Raw genomic sequence first — 12,821 nt, 5'->3', positions numbered from 1 at the left:
AACATCTCATACGACTTCGAGACACGGTACGGCTGGACGCATTAGACTAGAACAGTAGATTGCAACCCTAATATCAATCCTCTCTTTCGCTCAAACTAACCTCATTGTCATCTTGCAAAATGGTATGTTCCACCGCGCTTTACTCAGTATCTGTCATTTCGTCTGTACGACATCATGATATCATACTGACAAAATCCAATATGTCCACCCATAGCCTCCTCCACCAACTACCGACCCAAAGATCAACACTCTTCTATCGACAATCCAATCGGAGAAGAGGAATCTTGAAGGTGCCAAAGCAGTGATGAGGGCGGTAGAAGCGTCGTCAAAGAACGAAGCTGTCATTCAACAAGCTCAGAACGAAGTAAGAGCGGCTCAAGCATCGATCAAGTTCTTGGAAGATGAATTGGCCAAACTACAGATGGGTTCAGGTAATAGTGGCACTGCAAGTCCGATGCGACCCGGTGAAAGTTCACAATCACATCTACCGAGTAGACATCAGATGACACCTTCACAATCTGGTTCGAGTAATATGGGTTACGGCGGTGGCCCACCGGTCAGTCCCAGTCCGAGTCAAAAGGGTTATAACGTAGATAGAGATAGACCTTTACCTCCTCCTCCTCCCGGTGCTGATCAACCAGAAGTAAGAAAACCCGAACAGAAGAATTACACTCAGCTAGGTAAGCCACTCATCTGATACGATATGCTTGGATCGAAAGGTGCTGATAATGGGGGGGGATATCTCCAGATCTGCAAAGATACGACGCTCCTTTGACTGGCGCTAAGATCACCAGGATGTTGAATCAACTTCAATTCAAACTTCAGGTCGAAGAGCAGTACAAACTTGGTATTGAGAAGATGGCTCAAGCGTATAGGATCGAAGGGGATAAGAGATTGCGTGGAGAGACGGATGCCAAGAGAGTGGAAAGTGATGGCAAGATCCAATTGTTAAGGAAAGCAAAGAGGAGATATGAGACTTTGGCCAAGTTCGGTGGAGCCGTAGAGGACGATGAAGGTCAGTTCCATCTTCAGCTATACCTTCTCAAACCCAAGAACAAACAAACAAAGAACATATAACTAAATGACCAATGAACATAGACCTGCTACCCGACGGGATGAAACGAAAGGATGCTCTTCGTAAACCCATTTCCGGTAAACTCGTCGTCTCTCTCAGATCAGCTAGAGATCTGAATCATCGACCATTACCACGTAAATCATCCAAAGTCTACAACGAAACGACAGTAGTGATCAAGATAGAAGGAAACGAAAGAGCCGTATCGCACCCTTCAAGAGTTGACAAATGGCATGAAGATTTCGAAATATACGTCGATAAAGCCAATGAAGTTGAAGTGACGATATACGATTCTGTCGCTCCTGGTGATTCGGCACCGATCGGTATGATGTGGTTTACCGTCAGTGATCTGTTGGAAGCTCTGAGAAGACAAAAAGTCGGACTTGAAACTCAAGGAGCTGGATGGGTTACGGCTGCCGCTGCTGCCACTTTAGGTCCGAGGTCGGGTGCTGCACCTGATTCAGTCACTTTGCATAGTGCTGGTACGATCAGAGGTAGACCTCCTGGAGCAGATGGTAAAATACCAGAGGGTATAGAAGGATGGTGGTCTGTTGAACCTGCTGGTGCTATTTCATTGAAACTGGACTTTGGTGAGCTGGGGTTCCATGTCTTCTACGTCCGACAGTCTTGCTAATCTCATGTATTGTAGTCAAGGACAATGCCGGTGGACAACGAAGACCTTACGAAGCTCTTGGACGAGCTGGTGCCGTGAGAAAGAGAAAGGGCGATGTGTACGAGATGAACGGACACAAATTCGTACAAAGGCAGTTCTACCAACCCATCATGTGTGCTTTGTGTCAAGAATTCTTGCTCACCGGTGAAGGATACCAATGTGAGGATTGTCGTTATGCCTGTCACAAGAAATGTTACCCGAAGGTCGTCACCAAGTGTATCAGCAAATCCCATGCGGATGCCGAGGGAGACGAAGAGAAGATCAATCACCGTATACCTCATCGATTCACACCTTACACCAACATCACTGCGAATTGGTGTTGTCATTGTGGTTATATGTTACCATTTGGTCGAAAAAATTCGGTCAAATGTTCAGGTACGTGATTTCGCTTAGTGTAGGACATGTAGGTAGCTAATGGCGGTAATTCTGCAGAGTGTTCACTCACCTGTCATCAAACGTGTTCGCACCTTGTTCCCGATTTCTGCGGTATGACAATGGAGATGGCCAATATACTATTGAAGAACCTCAGAGATATCAAGACTACGCAAGTTCACAAAAAACCAGCCCCTTCCGCTTCGTCATCAGCTTCTTCCGTATCTACCCTACCATCATACCATACTCAAGAGCGAATTGGTGCACCACAGCTACCTCCGATACCGCAACAACCACCTGTACAGGCTCCCGCTCCGGCCAGACCCCCTCCAGGTGCCTATGATACCAGGTATGGTCCTCCACCTCAACAAGCTCCTGCTCCACCTCAACAACAGCAACCTCCCGCTCAGCAACAGCCATACCCTCCACAGGCCGGTTATGACAATCTTAGACCCTCAGGCGGTAGACCTATGCCCCAGGCTCCGGCTCAACCTCAGCAGAGAATGAGCTATGGTGATCAACGAACGCAAGAAGGTTATGCGCAGGTGAGTAATCATTCAAGTATGATATTTGATGCCTTGGCCGATCGGTAGCTTATCATGATGTCATGTAGATGCCATCTGTCCAACCTTCACCTAGACCTGAACCGCCTCGATCATACGCACCTTCCCCTGCTCCACCTCAAGCACAGCTACAACCCCAAGCGCCACAACAGAAAATCGTATCCCGGCCTTCTCAGCAACAGTTGGCTCGAGCACGCAAAGTTGGTCTCGACGACTTCAACTTCCTCGCTGTGTTGGGTAAAGGTAACTTCGGTAAAGTCATGTTGGCCGAGGAAAAGACGTCGAGCAATCTGTACGCCATCAAGGTGTTGAAGAAGGAGTTCATCATTGAGAATGATGAGGTTGAGAGGTGAGTAAAGGGATGATGGCAGACCGCTAAATTGAGAGGGGGTTGAGCTGATTTCGTAATTTACTGTATCAGCACTCAATCCGAAAAGAGAGTGTTCCTCGCCGCAGCTCAAGAAAGACATCCATTCTTGTTAGGTCTCCATTCATGTTTCCAGACCGAAACTCGAGTCTACTTCGTCATGGAATATGTATCTGGAGGAGATCTGATGTTGCACATCCAAAAGAAACAATTTACTTTACGTCAAGCGAAATTCTACGCATGTGAAGTATTACTGGCATTGCAATACTTCCATTCAAAGGGAATCATCTATAGGGATCTGAAATTGGATAATATCCTGTTGACATTGGATGGACATGTTAAAGTGGCGGATTACGGTCTGTGTAAAGAAGATATGTGGTATGGAAAGACGACGAGCACGTTCTGTGGTACACCTGAGTTTATGGCCCCAGAGGTGGGTCCTTCGCATTCTTGACATCTATCGCTCCTATTTTGTTTGGTATCTGGTCCTGATTAAATTTTGACCGGTCGTGTAGATCCTCCTCGAACAGAGATATGGCCGAGCGGTGGATTGGTGGGCTTTCGGTGTATTGACATATGAAATGTTACTCGGTCAATCACCTTTCCGAGGTGATGATGAAGATGAAATATTCGATGCGATCTTGGAAGATGAGCCGCTTTATCCTATCACCATGCCTAGAGACGCAGTCTCATTATTGCAACGGGTGAGTGGATATCTAATGTCTCTACCATGCAACCATTCGGTAAGTATCGATCGAAACGATGCTAAGTATCCCTCGTACCCTTGCAGCTCCTTACGAGAGATCCCACACGTAGATTGGGAGCAGGTGAAGCCGATGCGGACGATATCAAACGACACTTGTTCTTCAAAGATGTGAACTTTGATGATGTCTATCACAAGAGAATACCACCGCCTTACTTCCCTACTATCGGAAATGCGACTGATACCAGTAACTTCGATCAAGAGTTCACGAGGGAACAACCTACTTTGACTCCCGTGCATACTCAATTGAGTGCTCAGGACCAACAGGAATTCGCTGGATTCTCATGGGTGAGTTGATGCGTTGGTTTTGAGTATGTTTCGCATAGCTAATACGTGTGTCTGGGATAGATCGCACCGTGGGCGGCTGCTCAAGCGTAATCACAAACATTATCGTTAAGAGTAGCATTGGTGAATTGAGTGAGAGAAAGTTGTAGTTGCTAGTTAGATTGCAATAGATATGTATGACGGATCGGGGAGGAGAGGTAGAAGTATGACATGATAACGAACGATTAATGAGGAAGTAATGATATATACACACATAAGAAATACAAGTTAGTTTGGTCTTCCCCATATATACGTTTTTTAACCTAATCCGAATTCTCGCTGTTTCGTGTTTTTCACTTCAATCAGACCTTACAGATTAGTTCAAATGGAAAAAAAAAATGTATATACGATTCTTCAAATTCCACAAGTCATCATCGTTCTCGTAGATCCGATTAATTCCATCTCTTCTCTAGTCTCAACTGAGAGATGCGAGATCACAGGTGATCATCTTAAAACGCATTTTACCGAAGACTAACAAACACCCTAAGTTGATTTGATGGCTCATCATTAAAGGAGGGTGCTCCATTAGTTCATGTTCCTTAATCCTCACAGGTACACTACACTAGGACAATGATAATCAGCGGCAACAGCGAATTCGCTTCCCTTGCCTCATGAAGAAGAAAGGAAAGTGGGGTGATCGCAGATAAGACTATTTCCCTGTATTAGGGTTCTTTCTAGGCGTCCATTAAAGCCTTCTTTGAGAGCCAATGGTTGGGCATTTGCGGCAAAGGCAAATGCAGGAGGATCAAACGCTTGAGAAGCATTTTCAGAACAAAACCCTTGATCTTGGCTTTTTCAGGTAAACGAATAGATAAAACGAAAGATCGTTTGATCTTCTTAACAGCCTCAAGGTTGCTTCTATCAGCAAATCATTTACGATAGTCAGATTTGTGATGGGTATGCATGATTGCGAATCAATGTAGAAATGGATATAACGTGAACTCTCTCCCATCTTCATCCCTTCCATCTCTTCCACTTTCATTCTTCTCTCGTCGTTTATCAAGCAGATTGAGCCGGACATAGACTGTATAGAAAGTGATTTACAATACAGTTCTGACATATTCACACGAATCTTACCTCGGCACCATGCCTATCCCTCTCACGACCTCTCGATCCCTGTCAAAGAGGAATAAACCCCACACTCTAATTCGAGAACCGACTTTCTACCAGGAAGCGTATCTCGCTTCGTTCCTTTACATCCAAGCTATAGGTAATCAACTGAAGAGAGATTGGGGATTTAGAGAGATCAATGAAGGTGACGTGGCGGTGAGTGATCTAACCCAATGTAACGTTACGAATCACGTTGTGACATGTTCGGCATAGAGACTTCACCCATTCATCCAGACCGACAAGGACGAACTACTTCTCAATCTGATTTCCTCGTCTACAATCCATCATATCATCCAGCTTCCCTTATCGCTCCTATCCCTCCCGCATGGAGTCCAATGTCATATTCGATTATCGACATTCTCGACCGTTCTCACATCCACTTATACCCATGTCACACCATCGACATATGATATCCCACCTTTGAAAGATCTCATATCGTTCTTACAATGCCTGTTACCTTCTTCTGACGCTTTATCCCTTTCGCTCTCACCCCCTTTGGGGGCTATTGGCAGATGTTCAGGTACTTCTGAAGATATGTGCGATGGACCGAGACCAGATGAAGGAAGAGAGAATGACAAAGAGAAAGATAAATTGATTTCAATCGATAGCTGGAGACAAGATATCGAAGTGATGTGTCCTCCTCCTCCAAGAATCGCTACTCCCTCTCCGAGGTGGTTGGATAGAAATGAAGATATGCTGAGAGATACGGTGGGATGTGGTTATTATAGGAGACTGAGGGAGGTGGCGGAAGATCACAAAGTGAATGAAAATGGGTACGGATTGGTACAGATTCACGAGGTGTTGATCGAATGAGTAACACATCCTCCTTGGGGAGATGGAGACTGGAACACGGTGGGCTGGTTCCTCCTAACGGGTTTGTACAGCTGAAATTGGTTAGTGATGTATATGATTGATATCAGTCTGTGTGCTGTATATTGGTTTTCATATGTCATTGTCAATAAATCCGTTCATGAACTTTACGTTGTCTATATCGTCCATTATTTGGTGTATAATGGTACACTTTTCGTGTCCCATTGAGGCCTATCCCCAACGATCTGCTTGTCCCGCTGATTCCGAATCCAACCTTCTCCTACCCTCTTCATCTAAGGTGTCCAGCATGACAGTATCATCCACAGGTACACCATCCAAAATTGACGGCCTGATTTTGGTATCGTCCGTCAAGTGCCTTCCAGGCCAGAAAATCACGTGAGTCGATATGACCAACCACATAGGTAGACAATCGAGGGTGAAGAAGTACACTTCGTGAGTGTACGAATATCCAGGGTGACTTAATGCAAGAGATATTGTCAGCTAATACATACCTACAGTAACATTGTATTTCATGTATGAAAAAGTTCTTGACGTACTTTTGAGCATATTCGGCTATTCTGTAGATTGATCTAACAAGCATTGCGATACAGGTAAACATCAAAGCGAGATACAATCTCTTCCATCTTCGTAGTCTATACAATTGAGGTGCTTCTTTTCGACTATGCACACAAGAAGGTTACATGTCGCTGCTCAGCTTCACTTGATAGCACGTATCACAAGAAGAAGAATCATTTGATGACCCACACTCGGTACAGGAACATCACAACGAGATAGCAGAAAAACAAGAAACTGATGAATTGCAAAATCAATCCGACCAATATCGCGTATCTTGCAACTTTCACAACTGTAGGTTTATCATTGGACAACAACCCGGAGGCATTACCTTGAATCAGAAAGGTGATGGCTATGTAATTAATCAATGCGACAATCAGCTTCCCAGCAATGTCTACAACTTGCATCTTTTGATGAGCTTACCATCTGACCAAACGAATATTTTAGCGACCTTCTCAGGTTTTATAGGACGTAGATATTTCGCTCCGTCCAAATGCTGGGTGATACGTCCGAGAAGAACATAGAGTGCTGCAAGGTATACGCAAGGCTTGGAGAGAGAGACATACAGTACGCCGATGTAAGCGATGTTCTAGATGATCAAGTCCAGGTACCAGCTTGGGATCTCCTACTCACACTCAGAGCTACCAAGACCTCTTCAACGACTATAAATCCAATCGAATGAGGTAAGGCTCTGATACCTAATCTGAACCACAATCCGATGGAATGGGTGATAGATCCAATGAGAAGTACGAGGAACCATCGGATAGGTCGGTGGATGTAACCTGTGCACATACACATTTCATTACTGGATGACCATAACATTTATACGGTAAGAATTCCAGGTAGATAGACTCACACAGTAACAAGAAGAAAGCGGAATGGGTGAAAAATTCAGCCACGATAATTTTTCCTGCTTTGTTGGGTATGTATCTGAATGGATTACACCTATCGTCCTTTGGGTCTTCCTACAATGATTGACAATGGACACGCCAGAAGTATCAGTCTACGTTCAACTTGGTCGGCAGGACAGATTCCAGGGGCGCTATGTTTTTGGGCTGGTATTTCTTGACTTACGAAAGGATCGATTGCAGCACAATCGGTCGCCCCTCTCACAGAGGTCAAGACAGTGAATAGTCCCAGAAGAAAGAACAACGGCTTCCGGGAGCACAGCGGATGCGGGACGAACTCTTTGAGTCTCATTGTCCAAGACGATATTCAGTATCGAAACTTTTAAATCAAGAGTGGGTGATCAGCTCATGCACATATCATTACTTTTCTACCTAGAGAGCCTTTGTGAGGCGACGAGCACCTCGATAGTGAGCCTACGAGAAGCTGTGCAGGACATATGAGTTGGCAAAATTCCTCGAGTTTTAGATCGAACAACCATCTCCGTCTCTGTGGCTTGGTAGGGAAAAGGCAACTGGAGTTTTCGGGGCCGAGGTGTGAACCCTACCGGAGACCGCCGGAGATTCAAGCTGAGGAAACGCGGTGAAGCATCATCGAATCATAGTCCAGCGCAAGGTAGACAGACATACTCGTACTTTACAGTTTATGAGCTTGCTGTCAATTTCCAACCAGACAATTTGCTTGTGAGATCAATCGTGCATACAGGTACATGAAAGTAAAGAAAAAGAAAAAAAAAGGAAAACACAAAACCATACCAAGACCGTTCGAAAACTTGCTTGAGATGATTTGGGACCGATCGCCTGTAAAAGGCAGCTCGAATCTTCTCTTCTTCCTTACTCGGACTCGGATTCGTCATCAGCTTCATCAAGCCACTGCAGTAAGTATGAGTTGTCAGCTATGTATGCACGTTGACACACCACAACCATATTGTGTACTGACCTTGAGGAAAGCATCGGCGCTCTTTCTGACCTTCTTACTCTTCTCCTTATCCACGTACTTCTTGCTGACGTGGGTACCCCAATTCTTGACGAATTCTTCATCGAGGATATCAGCTTGGTAAAGGGCCATAAGGACCTTGGAAGTAGTACCGGCAGCAAGGAGTGCGTCGGAGTTGGGCGAAAGGGCAAGAAGTCGTTCGAGACCTCCAAGAAGACCTTTTTGGTGTTTCTCAGAGGTGACAAGCTAAGTAAAACGCGTCAGCATGGTGAGGACGTAGATAACGAGTGATACGATAGTCTAGCATTATATAGCGATCGAAAAATAAACTTACAGCTTGAAGCAAGGGAATTCTAGCATCAATTTCCTTGGCCACTTCATCAGTGAACAAATGATGTCCGATTTCCACCAAAACTTTGTATTTCCCTGCGATACCGGATTCCTTGATCTTATTGACGATGTCGGCATCACTGGCATCTTTGTTGTCCTCCAACCATCCACCTAAGAGAGCATAAGGCGAATCTGCATCTTCGTCATCCTCGTCGTCTCCACCATTAAGATCGGTCTTGGCGAGTTTCTTCGAAACTTCCTCAGCTTCGTCAGGATTACCAAGGACAGGATCGGATCGACCGAGAACATCGTCGATATCTGTTCCGGTAGTAGGAACACCTTGATCTCCTGGTGCTGGGGTACCAGAGGGACTGGCATCTTCATCTTCACCAGAACCATCTTCTGCGCCTTTTTCGAACACCATAGGTCCACCAACGTTGGCCTCAGCAGTCATACCTCCTTTCTTCCCCTTCTTTCCCTTCTCCTTCTTCTTGACTGGGTTCTTGAGAATATAAGCGACCAGCTTGTGTCTCATGTTGACTCCATTTTGTCGACCGCAAGCTTTACAGTCTCGGTGCATATCCTCGTGTCCGGATTTACCAGTGATGACGAGTTCGGTCTCAGGGTTCTTGCATGAAGGGCAAAGGACGAATTGCTCGATGAAAGAATCGAGGAGTTCTCGCAGTCGATCGGCGGTGTGGGCACCGTTGACGATGTATCGATCGTTGGCCATGGAAGTTTGGGCTCCAAGTTCACAACCAAAGTATTTAGTAGGGTCTACAACAAAAGAACCATATTGTTAGCCTCATGTTACAGCAGGGGAACCAGGGCAACTCACAGGTGGGAGGTCTGTTCAAAGCCCTTGCGATGTCTTCCATGTTGGGTACGACAGTCTTGATACCATTCCCTCGACCTTCAACCTTGATTTGGAGAAGAGGCATTTTGTATCGCTGCGATCATCAAGAACCGTCAGCTTCTAAGATCACTGCAGTTGGTAAATGACAATTGCTCACATAGAACTTGTCCTCGACATCTCGTCTGATATTTACCATAGCCATGTTGGGCAGATTATTCCTTCTGAGTTGGATGATCCGGAAGTAAGCAATCAATCGTTAAGTATACATCCGACAATTCTTGCCGAATCGTCGTGATTCATCGACTCACAGAGTTTAACGGGTATGCGAACCTATATGTTTATAACAACGATGTTGATTTCTATTGGCGGTGATATTGACGGAGGAAAGCATGAACTCTTTGTTTGACTGTGTGTGCCGAGTGATCGCAGGGGAAAAGGAGATATCCGGAACGAATGATCGACAATCATGGATGAATATGTGGTAGGTGGTGAGGGTGGTAAAGAAGATGATGATTTCGATATTGATGCGAGTGGTGAGCAGGAATAGGGTGGCAATGAAGATACAAAATGTATTGTCAGTGAATGATCCAATATCAGGTGTAGAAAAGCGCATCCACATCATTAGTCGATCTTTCCCGCTTGCTACCCATCTCTTGAATCTCGGCTAAATTGCATATGCCAAGGAGACCGGACATGGAACGAGTAGACTCACCTTGCCCTCTTGTTCTTGTAATGATAAAATCGGCGGACCTCTATCCTTCCAATTCTGTGTGGTGATAGCGACGATCGGAATTATGAGCGTGATCTTGACGTATAGACCTTTTGGTCGGGCTTAACGATGGGATATATAGTATAAAGTCAGATAGAGCGTATATAATCAGCTGATATGGCTGAGAAGAGATGCGAGATGATAGCACGGGAGTAGAAGGTGAAATAGTCAAATTGGGTTGAGTATGAGTAAGAAAAGAGAAAGAGAGAGAGAGAAGAGATGAAAAGGAGTGACCAAGTGCACAAGTGAATAAGGACAAAAGAGAAAAAACCAGCCGGAACGGAAAAAAAAGGTGCGGCAAGCTGACTCACCCTAAAGTATGAACTGCTACTTCGAAATCATTACAACCTCATTACAAGATGAGTTGCCATAGGGGCAACGACTCTCTAATCCGGATTACAAACCGCGAAGACAATGGCATTACCATTGACAACTCACGAGAGGGTCAAGACGTGTTCCCCTGCTGCTCATTTCGTGTACATGTACATACTACATCATACTTATTTTACACAGCTTGGATATTGGTTATGAACATTTACCATTGATTGTCGGCCCATCTGTATAGTATGTCACAAGGATCACAAGGATCGAGAGAAACCTCAGACCAGAGGTGAAGATCGAAGCGAGGTTCATCACAGTAGATGATTTTAAGTGAAGAGGGGGTTCATACAAAACGAAATACGAAGGTGGAGATCAATCCAAGAAAACATCGGCATTCCCTCTCTGAACGCAAAACCTGAATGGTTCAACTATCAGCTCCGTCCACTCACGCAGAACAAGCTTGACTGACCTCCTATAATCCATCTTGGGTTGATGAGGGTATTTCGGTAACCCATACTGACTAGTCCTTCCAGCTACACTACCATCCATAAACGTCATCTTCGACTCCGAGATCAAGCTCGCCCCGTCATCATAGACCGTTGCATTTCCTCCGCCAGCTATACTAGGAGTCTGATACGCCTGGAATTGATACGGTCTGTCTCTATCGAATCCCTGCATGGAATTGGCTCTTCTCCTTCCTCCGCCATTAGATCCCCCATCAGGATGGAGGTGTAAGCCCAGTGCGCCTCCAGGTGGGGGAGACGGTGCTCTATTCCCATATGAGGACGAGTACGAGTAGTCCGATGGTGCAGGTACAGGTAGATGTGAGCCGGATCGATGTCTATGATGTCCATGTCCATGTCCATGATGGCTGTGCACTCGAGGTCTTTCGATCTCGTTGGCCAATGCTGAATGTCTTCGTTCCCTAGCTCCTGGTTCTTCCATATCCAAATTAGCAGGAGTGAACGAGTGAATACGCGACCTTCTTTCTCTTTCTTCTTCAACTAGTCCGGGTCCAGGTCCAGGTGAAGCTCTATCTTTACGTCTTCGAATGAGTCCACCAGGATCGGCGGGGGACAATGGTGATTTACCAATGGAATTGGGTAATCCACCAGTCCCACCAGCAAGCGGTGAAGGTGAGATGGGTGAATGCAAATGACCAATAGCAGGTGGGAGGGACGGTGAGCGGTTATGTCCATTTATCGATCTTGATCTATGAATTCCACCAGGTAAAGGATTTTGTAATTCTCTAGGACTGGATGAGTCGGATAATGAACTTACTGAACCTGATCGGGATCTGGGTCGATGAGTATGACTTTTAGGCATAGCATAATAACTTGCATCGCTTTTCCCATCATCGATATCATCCTGGTGGTGACGATGATGATGTCTAGGAGCGATGGTAGATTCAGGTTGTAAAGGTGGACCTCGTTTGGGTGCAGGAAGCGAATTCGCTTGCCACCCATCGCTATGGACCACCGAAAGTGGCGAATGGACATGGTGTTGTTGGTGTTGATGATGATGATGTTGAGAAGGCTCATACCCGTAGGAAGCACTGCTGGGTGGTCCTCTCGCTGCTCCCCCACCGTACATCGATCCTCCCCCGTATACTGAACCACCACCGTAGACCGATGCGCCACCCATACGAGGATCAATGGAGATCGCAGCAGGTCGAAGGTTTGGTGCAGTATATCCTGCTTCGGCCAATGCGGGTATAGCTCGATGAGGATCTGATTCACTATCAGTATTGACAATCCATGTCCAGAACAGTGTTGAAGGTTGACTTACCAGCTATCCCACCTGGAGCAGGAGGGATTATAGCTGCCGCAGCAGCTGAAGCGGGACCTCCAGCACCTCCAATTGAGCTAGCTCCCGATCCCGGTCCACCTTGAACGTCGTTCCTTGCAAATGCCGGTGTATAGGGGAGTCTTTGGCTAGCAGCAAACGGTGGAGGGGTGACTGTGTCATATCATATCAGTAAACCGAATGTTCTCGGGATGCAAGAAGTCGAACAACACACCTTCCAGGGGCATAGTCACGTCCTTGTTCTAACTATCAATTGTGAAATAATCCTTA

General features: G+C 45.7%; 5 protein-coding genes across 5 annotated transcripts; 2 read left to right on the top strand and 3 right to left on the bottom strand.

The window, feature by feature from the left end:
• Window positions 1–119: 119 nt before the first annotated feature.
• On the top strand, window positions 120–4,188 carry I203_106637 (uncharacterized protein; the record flags this gene model as incomplete). Its single annotated transcript, XM_019150120.1, has 11 exons — window positions 120–146; window positions 215–680; window positions 749–1,015; window positions 1,099–1,662; window positions 1,722–2,120; window positions 2,178–2,662; window positions 2,731–3,029; window positions 3,102–3,480; window positions 3,563–3,751; window positions 3,838–4,098; window positions 4,159–4,188. 11 exons carry the CDS (start codon window positions 120–122, stop codon window positions 4,186–4,188), a joined length of 3,366 nt encoding a protein of 1,121 aa, XP_019000448.1.
• A 1,032-nt stretch (window positions 4,189–5,220) lies between these two features.
• On the top strand, window positions 5,221–6,057 carry I203_106636 (uncharacterized protein; the record flags this gene model as incomplete). Its single annotated transcript, XM_019150121.1, has 2 exons — window positions 5,221–5,400; window positions 5,458–6,057. The coding sequence occupies 2 exons, from the start codon at window positions 5,221–5,223 to the stop codon at window positions 6,055–6,057; spliced, it is 780 nt and encodes a 259-aa protein (XP_019000449.1).
• A 228-nt stretch (window positions 6,058–6,285) lies between these two features.
• I203_106635 (uncharacterized protein) lies at window positions 6,286–7,827 on the bottom strand (the record flags this gene model as incomplete). Its single annotated transcript, XM_065518009.1, has 7 exons — window positions 6,286–6,532; window positions 6,612–6,734; window positions 6,820–6,979; window positions 7,051–7,174; window positions 7,261–7,409; window positions 7,484–7,592; window positions 7,702–7,827. The coding sequence occupies 7 exons, from the start codon at window positions 7,825–7,827 to the stop codon at window positions 6,286–6,288; spliced, it is 1,038 nt and encodes a 345-aa protein (XP_065373313.1).
• Window positions 7,828–8,366: 539 nt separating this feature from the next.
• I203_106634 (uncharacterized protein) lies at window positions 8,367–9,857 on the bottom strand (the record flags this gene model as incomplete). Its single annotated transcript, XM_019150123.1, has 5 exons — window positions 8,367–8,405; window positions 8,473–8,715; window positions 8,804–9,576; window positions 9,638–9,749; window positions 9,813–9,857. 5 exons carry the CDS (start codon window positions 9,855–9,857, stop codon window positions 8,367–8,369), a joined length of 1,212 nt encoding a protein of 403 aa, XP_019000451.1.
• Window positions 9,858–11,117: 1,260 nt separating this feature from the next.
• Window positions 11,118–12,778, bottom strand: I203_106633 (uncharacterized protein; the record flags this gene model as incomplete). The annotated part of the gene is made up of 4 exons (XM_019150124.1): window positions 11,118–11,160; window positions 11,215–12,475; window positions 12,534–12,704; window positions 12,766–12,778. 4 exons carry the CDS (start codon window positions 12,776–12,778, stop codon window positions 11,118–11,120), a joined length of 1,488 nt encoding a protein of 495 aa, XP_019000452.1.
• Between the last annotated feature and the right edge of the window lie 43 nt (window positions 12,779–12,821).

Source organism: Kwoniella mangroviensis (assembly GCF_000507465.2).
Source record: "Kwoniella mangroviensis CBS 8507 chromosome 1 map unlocalized Ctg02, whole genome shotgun sequence".
Classification (NCBI taxonomy): domain Eukaryota; kingdom Fungi; phylum Basidiomycota; class Tremellomycetes; order Tremellales; family Cryptococcaceae; genus Kwoniella; species Kwoniella mangrovensis.
Note: the sequence above shows the minus strand (reverse complement) of the source record. Positions and strands in the feature narration are given on the sequence as shown.